At 44.0% G+C, this 12,551-nt stretch overlaps 1 protein-coding gene across 1 annotated transcript; it reads left to right on the forward strand.

Annotated features, from left to right (window-relative positions):
• The first annotated feature begins 1,276 nt into the window (after window positions 1-1,276).
• On the forward strand, window positions 1,277-7,083 carry HAND2 (heart and neural crest derivatives expressed 2). Its single transcript, XM_026699625.2, has 2 exons — window positions 1,277-2,580; window positions 6,078-7,083. Exons 1-2 carry the CDS (start codon window positions 2,002-2,004, stop codon window positions 6,174-6,176), a joined length of 678 nt encoding a protein of 225 aa, XP_026555410.1. The 5' UTR covers window positions 1,277-2,001; the 3' UTR covers window positions 6,177-7,083.
• The last annotated feature ends 5,468 nt before the right edge of the window (window positions 7,084-12,551 follow it).

Below are 12,551 nucleotides of genomic sequence, written 5' to 3' on the forward strand. Positions count from 1 at the left end.
TAGGAGGAAGGTGTGTTGGATAGGTTTACTCTCTTGAATTATTTGTAAAAACAATAAAAGAAGGATACACACACACACACACACACACACACACACACACACACATACTTTAGCCTAATACCTTTAGGTCAAATATATTTTGTCTTGTATTGTTAAATACAAAAAAGTACAGAATTTTTTTTAGCAGAAATATAAAAATTAAGAGCTTGAAGAGCCGTTGAAAAGATTTGATTACTTACCAAGCTAAATGAAGGAACGTCCCATTTCAAGTGGAGATACTGAATGGACCATAAAGTCTGGGGGGGTGGGGGGAAAGCATTAAGATTAAAATAATTTTAGGCAAGAAAGGCATCAATTCATCGCTCAAGTCAGCCTTTTGAACAACAGACTGTTTGTTTAATATCAGACCCGGTTCTCCCCTTTTTGGAGCATACCATTCCTTCTTTTATTTTCCTCCCCCTCCCCCATTTTGGAGGATAGTATTTTTATTTATGTTTATATATGTGAATAACACTGAACAAGCAGGCATCATTTTATATCAAAGGAACCTTATACAGACATAGAACTCTCATTGGCTAGAATAAAGTAGCTTGCAAATAGAGACTCATTAAAAAATTTCAGGATATTATGGTCTCATAGCTGGATCCCTTCTCATTATACTCCAGATCTTGTCTTGGTTTCTTTCTGGACAACGGAGTTTACATTTAAGGGACAATAAATGACAATGTAAATGGCTTGTCTCAGCATCAGACATTCTCCCCTCATCTTTGTAAATGTAATATTATATCATTTAACCAGTTTTAACTGTAGGCATACTTTTATACCAACCATACAATACTATTGTATTCAGGTATATTATTCATGGATTGGCAGTATATAGATATACTTACGTCATAATATCATATTATAATAATACAACTGAACTGAGACAGTCAAATGTCTTCCTTGTTTTACTTTCAATCCATTTTAATAGATAAGATTTTCCACCCAAATACAGGGCAGGCATGAAGATACTTACAGGAAAGCATTGTTAAATACTTGCATTAATCTCTGAATGCTTGGGGGTGCGGGGGGGGGGCAGAGACTTTTCCTGGTGTGTTTTAATTATATTACGGATAGAAACGGCAGCCAATCCTAAAGGAGAAGCTGCACAATTAGCAGCGCGAAGATCAGAACCCGTTTTACGGCCCAAAGCGAAATGCCCCGCCCCGGTCTGTAGCGATTGGCTTAAAGTGCCTCTGACGACATATATTAACCCAAACTACCCTAAAGATGTAGCTGTGCATGGAGACCAAGCTGGGAAAAGCGACCAGTGCATTGCGCAGCTCCGAGTCTCCTCTATCTAAGCGTTGGGCTCCGTTTCCTCCTCTCCTTCTTTCTTCCCTCTTTCGAGACCCTCCTTATCCCACTTCTCAAGCGGGTCCCACGTCGGAGCAGGGAGGCCGCCGGATTGCCCCTGCTCCCCCGCCCCCGAAGACGGACTTGCCTGCGTTTTGTATTCCCGGGAGCTGAGTAAGAAGAAGAAGGAGGAGAAGAACCCAAGAGGAGGAGAAATGCTGCTCACGCTTTAATCGAAGGAGACGCGGTTCCCGTCCAGGCGGCGGGCCTGGGGGAAGCAGGGCGGCGGAGGGGAGGGAGACCTGGGGAAGTTAGGACAAAAACGCAGGTGTAAGTAACACCCCCCCCCCTTTACTCGGCCCGCTTTCTGGCTAGTTTGTTGGCGAACTAGTCGGAAGGCGCTAAGGGAGGACAGCTGAAGGCTATTGGGGGAGCGGGGGGCTTCTTTTTTGCCTGTCTTCCCTGCAACTTCCAAAGTTAAGGCCTCCTCCCGGCCCCGTATGAGGGCGGCGGTGGGGATTGAACCTGCCCTCTCGGCGCGCGGGGGACTTGGCAGCGCCTGCCCGATGGCGAGGAGCCGGTGCTAAGGCGGGGGTCTTCACGGGAGCGGACATCCAGGGGAGCGGATCCGGGGTGGCGGGCGGCCGCGGAAGGCCGGCGGCGATGAGTTTGGTAGGTGGCTTCCCCCACCATTCGGTGGTCCACCATGACGGCTACCCCTTCGCCGCTGCAGCCGCTGCCGCCGCCGCAGCCGCCGCCAGCCGCTGCAGCCATGAGGAGAACCCCTACTTCCACGGCTGGTTGATCAGCAGCCACCCTTCGGAGATGTCCCCGCCCGACTACAGCATGGCGCTCTCGTACAGCCCCGAGTACGCCAACGGAGCGCCAGGCCTGGAGCATCCCCACCATTACGTGGGCGGCGTGGCTCCCCCTGGTAGCGGCGGCGGGCCGCCGGGCTTGGGGGGCGGCCCGCGACCGGTCAAACGGCGCGGCACGGCCAACCGCAAGGAGCGGCGCAGGACTCAGAGCATCAACAGCGCCTTCGCCGAGCTGCGCGAGTGCATCCCCAACGTCCCGGCCGACACCAAGCTCTCCAAGATCAAGACGCTGCGTTTGGCCACCAGCTACATCGCCTACCTCATGGACCTCCTGGCCAAGGACGACGCCAATGGCGAGGCCGAGGCCTTCAAGGCGGAGATCAAGAAGACCGACCTCAAGGAGGACAAGAGGAAGAAGGAGCTGGTCAGTGTCTCCCGCGGGGCCGGGAGGGGATGGGGCGGGGAAGGGAAGGCTCACGAAGCCACCGGCGCCGAACCCCCTCGCCTTAGATCGGCCCTCTCTCTTCTGACGGGCAGCCGAAAAAAGTGGCTCAGAAGCGGAGCGGGCCGCGCCTCTTAGAGGCATCCGGCTAAGTCCGCCCTTAAGCGACTGAGATTTAGGGGCCAATGAGGCAGGGGAGAGAGAGAAATAGTGAGTTTCGGGTCCTGCAACAAAAGCCCGGGTCGATTCTTAGGGGTCCCGAATGGATCCAGGAGGAAGATTCCTTTCCTTTCCTCTCAAGGGCGTTTGGAAGGGGGGCGGCGAGGCTCGCTTGAGGGCCCTGCCCAGAGAAACAATAGCCTGGTGTCCCCGATCCCAGGCCAAGCTCATGGAGCCAAACTGAGGAGGGAAGAATTTGACCCTGGTCAGGGCTGGCCGTAAGGGATAAAGACAGCGATTTGGGGTTGGTTTCCAAATAAAATATTCTCAATTTGAAGTAAATGTGTATTTTTTAAAAAAAAAAAACGTTTAAACGTTGTATAATGTTTTCGGGAGTTCAGACCCCGGTAAATGGGAGGCCCGTGGATAGAACATGCCCCACCCCCAAAGTGTGAATTGCATTCCTGTGGCCGATTGGAAATGGTCCTCGAGATAGTAATATATTATAATTCATATATAATAAAGCATCCATCTTCCTTTATTCCTAAGGAAGACTTTTTTAAAAAACGAGAAAGTCAGGGAAGATTCAGAAATAGTTTCACTGGCTGGAGCAGCCGGTTGCATCGCTTCCCTTCTGACTGGGTTTAAGGAGTTGCTGTGTAACTAACACAGGTCCATGAGGGAAAGGGGAAGAAAAACTATTTCTTTAGATGAATTTGCAACTCATCCTTCAAAATAAACCCCATCCTTTTCAGCTGTATTGATTTCTAGTCTCAAGGCCTTTTAGGACTGCAGATATGTGAAACTAGTCAAGGATTCACAAATTGGCTAAAGGAATCCACTAGGATTTTGTAGAAACTGTCTTGGGAGCCAACATCTTTATAAATTTGACCCTGAATGAAATTCTTTGGAATGATCTCAGCAATGATATGATATCTACCAAGAACTTCTTTTAAAAAAAACAGCAGCTTTGGGGAGTGGGGGGGGGGGAACGGACTGTTTCTCTAATTCTTCTTTCTTTAGCTCTCCAATGTTGGAAAAGTTTCCATTCCAGTTTAAATCCAAGTGTTTAGTTTTTGCTCAAATGTGGGTTGGCTGGGAAAAGTTCCTCATTTCAGTTTGAGGATGAAACCATCAGTTTGCAACCCTCCCATTACTAGTTTCCCATCACAATCCGCATTTTGACTTTAAGTTTGTTAATTGGGGCCCAAGATTATCAGAGTTCTCTCCTAGAATTTATAGACACACCGGGAAAGGAATATAATTTGGGAGAAGGAATAAAGGGTGTGGGACACCTTCTATTGTTATCCCTCAACAACTGCCTTGCAAACCCAGAGGAATTAAAATGGTTTGACTCTAAATTTCAGGTGATATTGCAGTTTCAGATTTACATTCCTTCCCTGCCCCATGAGTGCCAGTCAGTATTCTTTGTCACTACATAAACATGCAAACTGCAAAATGTGTGATTCTGTTATTGAAATTTTCTTCAACCTGGTAACCTCCAGATAGCTACAAATTCATTCTCAACAGAAGATACAACACAGCTGGCAGGCAACAGCCTGGGGAAACATGGACAATGGGATATTAAGTCTCCAAAAGTTGCCCTTGGCTCACACTACTCAATTTCTTTCAGAAAATATCCAGGTCTGGCTGCATTTTTTACTTCCATTCATATAATAAACTAAATGGTGGGGTTAAAATTAAAATGGCAGCACAACTTTATTTGAAACCAACTACAGCTTATATAGCTTATAGGAAGCCGTTCCGCTTCTACCAGTTATCATGTTTCTTGATTTCTTGCAAGCTAAAAGCAACAGAAAAAGCTTGACTGTAAGAGATTTTCCCATGTGATCAATTGACAACCTCAGATTATTTTCTTTCATATTTTGGGATGCTATTTATGGAAATAAATGTCAGGTTTTAGGGCATGTAAGCTAAAAGATGCATCCCTAACCAGACTAGAAGAATTAAGGTTACAAACAAGCCTGACAGTCATTTTAAGTTATAGTTTAGGAAAGGGTCAAGATAAAGAAATGAATAAATTCCATATTGGAATTTCATTTCAAGCAAGCATGCCTATAACCCATTGAAATTGATGGAATATGTGCATATATAAAAAATTATAGCAGCTTGAGCATTCAGTGGATTGGGGCCTCAAAAATCCACATTCACTTGAAAAAAATCCACTGGAGAAATTAATGGCATTTTGATCAAAATACGTCCCATATAAAATACATGTCCAATTTTGGAGATAAATATATGGAAAGTGATTTAATTTTTGAAGGCTGGAACCTTTTTGAACAGTGTCAATTAAACCTTGTAGAGCTATAGTTAGAATAAAAAAAAAGTACCAGGCAGTTTAAGTATCTGCTCTTTAAATGGCATAGGGCGGATTGTGGTGGAAATATCTTTTCCTGAACCTACTATCCACCGAAGGGGTGGGGGAGGGGGACACATTTCCTTATTGTATCAATACTTGAGGTAGCCCATTTAACAATCAATTAAGCTGACCTTTAGCATATGTGTATCAGAGACATCCATTTTTCTTGCAGATATGGTGCAGACAATATATAGCTGAGTGGCAAAATGATGAATTTGGAGACTAGGGTGTGTGTGTGTGTGTGAGTTTTACAGCAAGCTTACTAAGAGGCTTACTCTAAACAGTCTGTGCATTTCGTATCATCAGTTCAATCGCAAATACAGTTGCAGGCTATTTAGCTATCGGTTTGCAATTAAGACGACCCCATGATCATCAGAAGCAATTTTTAATTTGGGATTTAAATAAAGATAATTTAAGTAGGTGTGTGTATGTGTGCATCCATGACTCACCCGGAAAGAAACACCAAGGTTGTTAAAATCTGGATTACATGGCAGTGTTTTGTTCTGATTTGTGATCAGGCGGGCTGAAGACACAAAGCTGAATGGGTTATCCCATAAGTTGAGAAGGGAGAGTAAGGTTTCTTTGACCGTAGTCCCCTTGCTCTGCACCCAGACGCTTTGAGATCCAGCCGTCTTGCCAAGCAACCCCAGCAGGCATCTACAAAGAAGTAAATGTTGAAATGAACAGTGAAATGAACAGCCGCTTCCTTCTGACATGTGGATAATATATCTACGGTTGCAACCTTAGTTAGTTAGAACAGCCAGCGCTCACGAGAATAAACCGGCTTGTGAAAAATCAAACCCTGAATCTGATTTTCAGGATTTCTGTTCTTCTGCGGTCAGGTCTGGCCAAAGGGGCCCCAAAGATGGGAGGGAGTGATCCAGAAATGAGAGGAAGGATAATGGCTTTGTCTCTCCTCTTCGCTCCCTTTTCCAAACAGAACGAGATCTTGAAAAGCACAGTGAGCAGCAGCGACAAGAAAACCAAGGGAAGGACTGGCTGGCCCCAGCACGTTTGGGCTCTGGAGCTCAAGCAGTGAAGGCGAGAGAGCGTGAAGAGTGGAGAACCCGGTCCTTCCGGGACTTTGGACCTTCCAAGGGAGGTTGCTGAGCTGAGGACTTTTCCTTCTTGGTTTGGAATCGTATGGTTTATTTATGTGCAATTTCCCTCCCCTAGTCTTTCTCCTTTCAAAAAAAAAAAAATGTGGATCCTGGAAGAAAAGCATTCCATAGTTCAGTGAAATAAATGAAGAGGAAAACTCCGGTGTGGTAAGGAGAAACACAATCTCCAAAGGGTGTTGTTTCCCCCCCTCCATTGTGATGAATGTTATGTTGCTTTGTTTGTATAGAACCCAGAGGGCAAAAGGAAATCAAAATCAAAAATGAAGGCATTAGTGTGTAATATGAAGTGTATACCTTTAATTCCTGCTGTTTTGAATGATTGTGGATGATAACTGTAAGCCAGTTGTTTCCCCCCCATCTTCCCCCCCCTCCCAGGATTCGAGGTAGGACTTGGGGTTGTCAGAGTTCCCCCTCCCTTGTCCACAGTGAGGAAAATAGTGTCTAAGTTCTTTGTTAATCTGCACTTCAGTTCTAAAGGAAGCAAAGCAAAAATTAAAACTAAAATTAAGCAAACTACAATCGGTACTGTTGAATACTTCATATTGAAAGGCCCAAATGTTGTAAGTATTCGTTGGATCGTTGAGTGTATTTTTTAAAAAACTTAAAATAATTACATTTTATAACCTGAAAGGCTTTAAGCCCAACCTCAAAATCTTTTTTTAAAAAATCTAGAAATTAACCAAAGAGGTTGGTTAAAGGGAACTAAAACTACAATTCAATTATGAAGACAAAAATATCAAAATCCATCCTGTGTACGATTAGCTGGGAAAATAACGTTGAACCCTCCTAAGATTCACTGCCGAGTAAAGGTGCTTAAGAACAGCTTGTAGTTTTGTCTGGTTGGTTTTTTTTTTAAGGCTTTTATTTAGGAAAACAAATGGAGGTGACCTCAGCGGGCTTGGAAACTGAAGGGCCAAAGAAATTCCAAAGGCGGGACATGTTTATTCAATTATGATTTGGAGATTTTGGCGAGGAGCAGGTTTTTCTCAAAAGGGACATTCCTTTGTGATCAAAAGAGAGAAGACCTTTTGAATTTATGTAAGAGTCGCCTTGAAAAAAGGAACTGCAGAACCCAGTTTTCCTTTGCTTTCTGGGGAAGAAGAGAGGGATAGGGTCCGCTTACTTTTGTACTGTGATTTTTACTGATGGACTAATAATTTACAGCGGCCTTTGAAAGGTGTTGTGAAAGAGGGAGGAAACCAAAGACGGAAGCTAATCTGGGTCTGTCTTTCACACTTATCACAGTGCGGGTGCCCCCCACACCACCGGCTTTGCTGCTTGACGTGGGCCTTCCAGCTTGCAAGGCGTTGTTGGGAGCGGTTTCTGACGGCAAATCACCGAGAGGTTATGGCTGGGGGACACCACGGCAGAGTTAAGTGGGTTGGTTGGCTTGGTTACGTAACAATCTAGGCATCTAGAAAATGTGTCTGTGAGCCAATTACCAGGAAATGTGAGTGACTTTCTCCTCTCTTTGCGATATCTCCCCGAGTGAACATTTTCCAAAGGCCTTTTTTATTTTATTCTTTTTAACCCTACCAAAAAAAAATAAAAAATGCCCTGGCAAAAGGCTGGAGAATTAGAATTGGCTTGTTTGCATAGGAGGAGGGAGGAAGACGAGGGCTTGCGAGGCAGCACTTGGAACAACATCGGGAGAAAAAAGGGGCCTTGGTCCTTGCTTTGGGCGAGGACAATGCTATATATAGGCAATTGGTGGGACGCCTTGGGAAGTCGAGGTGTAAGAAATCGCCTTTGGAGAAAGACCTCCCCTCCCCTCTGTGGGCAACAAGACATTACCTAACGGTAGAACTGAAATCAGAATATCAAGCAGAGAAAACGCGCAATCCAGCAATCTTCATAACTGCTGCTATAAAAATTTCAGGTTGAAGCTGTAAAACCTAATGGCCACAGATGGGGGGAAGGGGGATGGTGGTAGTGGTTTAAGACTGTTTGCTTGATCGCTCTTTGTTTGGGACCAAGTGACCGGAACTTTCCCCTTTTCTTTTCTCTTGCTCCTTTTTTGCATCTGTATCCTCTAGCGACTACTGAAACCTCCTCTGCACCTTCAGCTCTGCTCCAGATCCAAAGAGCCAGGCATATATGTCAGTTATAGTAAAGATAACAAATTTTCCAATGTCTTCCGATAGCTGCTCCCTCCTCTCCCTTTTCAATGGCAGTTGTTTTGCCCCATTGGCCAGGCCTCGCTGACTACAGGAAGGTTGTGAGGTTAGAACAACCAGCCAGAATGATGTGCCCTCTTCTAGCACTGGGGTCAGACTCCTTGGACTGGCCGGTGCACTTGCTTTCAAGAAAACGCCCTTCTCATTAAAAAAGAAAAGAAAAGAAAAGAAAAGAAATCACTGCTACTGCAGCTGAAGTTGGATCCCACCATGCCTCCGCTTCCTTTCCAGGATTTGTCCTGGGCATTAATTTTCAGGTCGCCAAAGTTTCGGATCAGCCCTTAGAACGTCTAGTCTCCCGGCACAATCACATGTAATCAATATAAGATGATTTCATCAACCTATAAACACAATTCTTCACACTGGACTTTATTAAAAAAAAAAAAACATTTTGCTTTCACTCAGATGCCCTGAATTCCGGAGCTGCCGCTCCTTTTCTCTTAAATTATTTCCCACTTTATAAGGGGAGAAGGGTATTCACTCTTATTTCTTAACCCTTCTAGTTCCCAGGCAGTAGGGAGAAGTCTAATCTGCGTCTGGTTAATTTATTAGAAATTACTCGAGGAAGCAGTCGTCTTCTCACGCCAGTGTTCACAGCTCAGGCAAAGCACGAAGAACAATTAGGAAGTTGTTTCCAAGATCTCCGAGAAACAATAAATATTGCGGTCTTTTGGGCGTACTGTACTCTATCGTGGATTTTACCATCTCTCTTTCTGGAAGTCGACGGGCGCGCACGCATTCAGGCAACGCGAAACGAAAGCTGGGAGTGAAAAGGCAGGCTCCAACTTAAAAAAGTCCGGAGTTTTCCAAGGTGCATCTCACTTTAGGTTTTTTTCGGATATAGTTAGAGGGGGTGGAATCATCGTAGAGGCGTGGGGTGGACGATACTACCTGAGCTGCCCCGTACGTTAAGAGTTCAGGCGCATATTGTTTAAAATATCTGTGGATTAAACTTACCAGAACCAACGTTTCCTTCTCAGATGGCAACAGCGCAATATTGCTTGCAAGCGTTCGTGTATTTCAAAGCTCTTTTATCGGGCAATGAGATTTCAAACCCAGGAGCATAAATAATAGAAGATACCCGTCAGTTACAGGACAGCTTTTCTTCCTTCGTCGCAAAAACGATCCCTAAACTTTGGGCTTCCCAAATGGTCCCTTTCGGTCAGCGGGCGATCCCAGGGAAAGGGTGACGGCGAGCGACGAAGGGCCTAGGGAGAGAGGCGGAGGGAAGGGCTTTTTTAATTGCTCGGTAATGGGGCTGTTGCTATTTTCTCAGGAGCAATCATTCCTGGAGCTAAATCGCAAGAGCCGTAGACAGGCCGGAGCCGACAAAAATGTAGCTTTTGACGTTAAAAGCTAAATGGGGAAGCGGGGCGGCGGGAAGGTAAATTGATGGCCGATTGGGATGTCAGGAGCCCTGGCCCCAAATCGCTGGATTGGAGCGGCGGGCCTGATAAGGTCCTCGTCAGAGTCCGTAGCCCTTTTTTGGGCAGCGGCTGGCGGGGACCTAGGACGGGTCTGGCAGGGGGGGAAAAAAAAAGGAGGCTTCCCACAGCCCCGCTCTCTCCCCTTCCCCCGTTCCTCCTCCTTTCTCCCTATCTGCAAAGTTCTCGCGAAGGTCAAGCTTGAAGTCTCTCCCTCGCCTTTTGCACGCGCGCGCGCGCAGATCTAGTGAGGCGAAAACGACTTCGGGCTGAGCCCCACCGGGATGCGGGGACTTGCTCTTTTTTGCGCCTTCCGGCTGGCAAAAAATAGCTTTTTTTAAAAAAAAATCTGTGGCGAAGTAACCGGAGGAGAAAATTAACAAAGAAGTTTGGGGAAAAAGAAGCTAGTGCAACTGTTTCTAATTTTATTTTATTTTTTAAAACCTCCCCACGGAAAAGTCGAAGGGTTTGCAAGGACCGTGCAATCCGAAAAAGCTCCTATCCTTGCGGAGGCTTCTGGGCGTGTAAGGTTCCGGCTGATGGAGGCGGTACTGGGGGGCCGGGGCTTTAGAAAGGGCTCCGTTTCAAGGGAGGAAAGTTTCCAGCCGGAAACCGGAATCATCACGCTGGCTTGGAAGCTTGTACCCACCCGTTGGGTCTTCCTAAGCCCATGGAAGACAACATGCCTCAAGCTAGTTTAGAGGCCGTTCATATCCCATGGATGATTAGAGATAACCTCTAAATAGTCTGGATTGCAAGCCCATAATTTCTATTTAAAAAAAAAAAAAAAAAAGATCCCGACCGCAGCTCACAACACTTTAAAAAACATCATAACATATACAAAAGAAAAGCCGAAAAACATTCCTTTTAGATTGAGATAAATCCACTGGTTTTTCCGTCCCTTTTAAAAACAACAACATGTCTTTGTGGCATCTTGAAGCTTGTCACAAACAAACACACTTCCATAGGGCCTGTACCAAGATTCTTAGCTAGTTGCAGCAAAATTGCAGCAAAAAAATTGTCTGGATATTCTACTGTACATTAAAACGGCAATACAAAAAAATGTTTATGTCTCAGTGAACTGGATGGAATTACTCCTAAATAATAGTTGCATAGCACTCTGCTGTCAACCCCTCATTGCAGCCTGAGCTTTGCTTGACATTATCTTGATGCCAGCCGGACTTACTTTCTAGTAAACTTGCCAATGAGTTAAAGTTTTAAAGTTCAATAGACGGATTCAAGGAGACAACTTTCCAAAGAAATGCCTTCTATTGAGGACAACAGACAGATTATTAATGTGAAGTGGGAAGAGGAGCTCTAGAAAGGCTTTTTTAGATTTTTCAGATGTAGCTTTTGTACATAAATTTCCTCCCCCACCTTCTAAAGTATTTAGCAGTCTCAATTTAATCTTCAGAATGGGGTTCTTGCTTCTCGGCTATTTATCAATCATCTTTTCTTTATTAACTAAGGCTGCCAGAGTAATTCAACCATTCTTACTGATACCACAATTAGAACATGCTTTATACTTTCTAAACTAAAGAATGGCTGGTGCAGGTAGCAGACTTAATAAGAAGGGATCTACACTCTCCAAAGCATGGAGTGCTTACTGGACTAGGACAAGTGGAGTTAGCTTGTTGGTCAACAGAAACTTGTGGGAGCAATTCCTTTCACTTGCTTATTTTCAATTTACACTGCTTAAGATTTTGTCAATTGCAGCCTGGCGTTCTGATCCTAAACACATTTGCTTAGAATTAAGTATCTTTGATTTCAATGGGACTTTACTTACCTATAATATCTTCCGTATGGATTGTATTCTGTTATAGCTTTGCAGGAGTACTGCTGCAAAGTATTTTCATTTACAGTAATCTGGGGTTTTAAGCTTACTTGCTAGGAAGTGAATCCTACTGGGATAGATGTGAAACCTACCCTTTAGTGGTATTATGGAGAGGAGAAAGGCTGGTCTGCAGATGCCTAAAAACAAGCAATTCCTCTTTATTTGTGAGAGTACTCAAACACAATGATCTATGTCTGCTTCTTAATATAACTACTTGAAAATAATAATAAACAACTTCTACTACTGATCGGATCAGTATATACTTAATGCAGTTTATTTAAGATGTTCATATGATAACATCTATTTTAATTACTACACAAGAAACAGTGAAATATTCTTATTTTTCATCTGATGCCCAAAAGTTTACAACAAACTTTTTACAAAGTTTACAACAAAACCCAACTTGTTTTTAGAAAGGTTGTGATGGCATCCTTCTTTTCCAGCTTTGTAAAGTAATTAAAAGCAGGCACTGTACAAGTGTGTGCGTGTGTGAATAATTAGCATTTGTTCTAGGATGAACGTTTCAAGTTTCATATATAGAATCAGTGGAAATTTTACTTTTGTAGACAACTAAACTGAAAATTGGATCTTTGTGTTCATTTCTCCTTCTGTTTGTTATATAAAAAAACACATATAACATCAATGTTGGAACATAAAAGCTAAACTTTGGAAATTAATAGGGCATTTTCCAATCTTTCTTTGACCTGGCCAGTAGTTTTGTGAATTTTCCCGGTTATCTGATGAAAAAAACTTTTTTTAAGGAGAGTCTGATTAACCATGTTTGTTTATCAAAATTAATGCCAGTAGGAGCCATTATTTGGCTTTTTTTGGTAGTGATCACTTCAGTGTCTGACTTTA

Source organism: Pseudonaja textilis, chromosome 6 (genome assembly GCF_049901715.1).
Source record: "Pseudonaja textilis isolate UNSWEBS1 chromosome 6, rPseTex1.2, whole genome shotgun sequence".
Lineage (NCBI taxonomy): Eukaryota > Metazoa > Chordata > Lepidosauria > Squamata > Elapidae > Pseudonaja > Pseudonaja textilis.